This window comes from Cnephaeus nilssonii (genome assembly GCF_951640355.1).
Source record: "Cnephaeus nilssonii genome assembly, chromosome: 6".
NCBI classification, from domain to species: domain Eukaryota; kingdom Metazoa; phylum Chordata; class Mammalia; order Chiroptera; family Vespertilionidae; genus Cnephaeus; species Cnephaeus nilssonii.
In genome coordinates, this window is record NC_137077.1 from 86,552,864 (window position 1) to 86,556,136 (window position 3,273).

The following is a 3,273-nucleotide window of genomic DNA, read 5'->3' on the forward strand; positions in this document are numbered from 1 at the left end:
GCGGTTAATTTACATACACAGGCACTGAGTGGCAGGGGGCGGGGCGATGCCAAGCATCCTGGGTCCCTGGAACAGGTGCCAAGCAGCCTCCCAGGACTGCTGGCCCAGGAAGCAAGGGCAGCCCCGCCCGCAACCACCTGCAGCCTCCCTGACCGGCAGTGGGTCCTGAGAGGCACACCCACAGCCTCCTGGGCCAGCGGCAGGCACTGAGAGTCATGCCCACAGCCTCCCTGGCCAATCACCGGCCCTGAGAGTCATGCCCACAGCCTCCCTGGCCAATCGCCGGCCCTGAGAGGCACGCCCACAGCCTCCCTGGCCAGCGGCAGGCACTGAGAGGCACGCACACAGCCTCCAAGGCCAATCGCAGGCCCGGAGTAAAATGTTGACAGCAAGTCCTTTCAGTATACCTGGGGTATTAGAGGTCCACAGAATGATCATTTCCTTTTCTATGAAACACATAACTCTGACACACTATTTACAATTAAATAAGTTCCATATACTTTGACATTTTACAGCCCTGGAAAGTTACATATAATGATCAGCAAAGTGAGAATATGAAAAGAATTTTTAGGGTTTTAAAGATGTAACTAATTTCTGTCTAGAAGACACACCAATTCAAAAAGTGGTGATTTTATTGTCCTATAGGACATTAGCCAGATTGTATCTAATTTAGCAGTTTTACTTCAGCCTTTCATCTTTGGCAATCTTATTTGGACAGCATATCATCCTGCCAGTTTCTTCACTGAGTTAAACAGAACTTTTGCATCTGCTATTATGTATTTGAATAAGAATTATGTATTTAACACATGAAAAATTTTGTTTTGACACAATAAAACAAAAGATCATTTGATTCTTCCCTGGAACACAGAAAAGCACAAACTTGAATCGTTGGTATGGCTTAGGCTAATTTTCCAAATATTGTTAATAAAATTCATGTAGGGATCTTCACAGAGCCAAGAATTCTCTTTCAGGCCTACATATTCAGCATCTCCAAGGAGGAGGCCTTTTATTCTGTGTTTTGTTTTGTTTTGTTTTGTTTTTTAATACTCACCAGAGGATATTTTTTTCACTGCTTTTTAGAGAGAGTGGACGGGAGGAAGACGGGAGGGGGAGGAGGAGGGGGAGGGGAAGAGGGCCTCTGCATGTGAGGTGCAGAGGAAACACCTTTGCTGACTGCTCATTGGCTAAGCTCCCTGTAAGCTGCCACTCAGTGTTCTTGGTAACTTAACTAATAATAATCCAAGAAGGTGATCTAGAGTTTTTCCACCTCACTCCTGGAGGAAAAACAAAGGTCCGCTGCTGGAGGGCTAAGAAATGTCATATCCTTCCCTAGCCGGTTTGGCTCAGTGGATAGAGCCTCGGCCTGCCGACCGCAGGGTCTGGGTTTGATTCTGGTCAAGGGCATGTATTTAGAGTGCAGGCTTCTCCCTGGCCGGGTCCCAGGTCAGGGCTCATGCAGGAGGCAACCAAACTCAGTGTCCCTTTTGCATTGATATTTCTCTCTGTCTTTCCCTCTCTCTTCCACGCTCTCTGAAAATCAATGGAAAAATACCCTCAGGTGAGGATAAGAAAGAAAGAAAGAAAGAAAGAAAGAAAGAAAGAAAGAAAGGAAGGAAGGAAGGAAGGAAGGAAGGAAGGAAGAAAGAAAGAAAGAAAGAAAGAAAGAAAGAAAGAAAGAAAGAAAGAAAGAAAGAAAGAAAGAAAGAAAGAAAGAAAGGTCATATTCTATGAAAGAGACATCTTGAAAATGCCTAAAGAAAGTTGTCATTTTTTCATGTTGAAGGGACTGGAGACCGTGTTGATGAAAACACCTTGGTGGCTGCTGCGGCCAGCAGTGGCAACAGTAGCTGGGTGATGGGGGTGGTGCCTTCCCCTGATCAGCCAGATTGCCTCCTGCAGAGGGAGGCCTACTGATGACTTAGGCAGCAGGGAGGGGGCCTAAGCCCTCAGTAGGACATCTCCTGAGGCAGCTGGACTGTGAGAGGGGGCAGGGTGGGCTGAGGGACCCCCACACACACACCAAGTGCACAAATTTCGTGCACAGGGCCTCTAGTATACACATAATACACAAGGCTTAAGAGGGCATTTTAAAAGTGATCGATGATGGGCAGTTCCCCACCTGCTCTGGTCACGTCTTTCAGTTACTCATGGAGGCTTCCCGGGTCATGGTGCCAGCCTGACTGAGAAGAGGCCACACCCGGGAAATGAATGAAGAACCACTTTCTCCTGTTGTTCAAGTACAGAGGCTTAGTCAGCAAAGGGAAGAAAAGCCAAAGACGAAAATGGCTAACTTCGTGATCTGCCCTGCCACCGCCGCTGCCGACTGCAGTGACATCCTGCGCCTGATCAGGGACCTGGCTAAATATGAAGAACAAGTAATAACAACTGAAAAAGATCTGCTGGAGGATGGTTTCGAAGAGCATCCCTTCTACCACTGCCTGGTGGCAGAAGTATCCAAGGAGCACATCACTCCGGAAGGACACAGCATTGTCGGTTTCGCCATGTACTATTTTACCTATGATCCATGGATTGGAAAACTCTTGTATCTTGAGGACTTCTTCGTAATGAGTGCTTTTAGAGGCTTTGGGATAGGATCAGAAATTCTGAAGAATCTACGCCAGGTTGTGATGCAATGTCGCTGCAGCAGCATGCACTTCCTGTTAGCAGAATGGAATAAACCATCTATCAACTTCTACAAAAAATGAGGTGCCTCTGATCTGTCCAGCGAGGAGGGATGGAGGCTCTTCAAGATCGACAAGGAGTACTTGCTAAAAATGGCAGCGGAGGAGTGAGGAGTGCTGGTGTAGACTACACCTCCCATTTATTTTTTTTAGAGCAAATTCTCAACTTACCTTCTTTCTATCATGTTTGTAGTGAAATAAGAGAATGAGCACCCATTCCAAAGCTTTATTACCAGTGGCGTTGTTGCATGTTTGAAATGTGGTACTTTAAGATGGCAATGCAGTTTGGAGTCAGATTTATCCTTGAACATCTTTTGATAACATAATATGGTGGTGTAATCTTAATGTATATGAAAAAACTTCATTCTTGTGAATCATTTAAATGTATACAATGTACACACTGGTACTTAAGAGTTTCAGTTTTGATTCTTTTTTAAATAAATTACCCTTTGATTTTAAAAAATAAAAAATAAAAGGGATTGATAATATATAATTCTCTGTATCTTAACAATATATAATGAAAATTCCTCCAGGTCAAGTAGTATAGATCATTAATTTTTAATTCTTGCATAATATTCTACTGTAAGGATTA

The 3,273-nt window shown here is 44.5% G+C and overlaps 1 protein-coding gene across 1 annotated transcript; it reads left to right on the plus strand.

The window, feature by feature from the left end:
• Positions 1–2,135: 2,135 nt before the first annotated feature.
• On the plus strand, positions 2,136–2,983 carry LOC307102418 (diamine acetyltransferase 1-like). Its single transcript, XM_079775967.1, has one exon. It carries the CDS (start codon positions 2,205–2,207, stop codon positions 2,703–2,705), a length of 501 nt encoding a protein of 166 aa, XP_079632093.1. The 5' UTR covers positions 2,136–2,204; the 3' UTR covers positions 2,706–2,983.
• The last annotated feature ends 290 nt before the right edge of the window (positions 2,984–3,273 follow it).

Bases quoted from the DNA above. Each gene is read 5' to 3' on its own strand.
- LOC307102418 (XM_079775967.1), top strand. From the start codon at position 2,205: ATGAATGAAGAACCACTTTCTCCTGTTGTTCAAGTACAGAGGCTTAGT.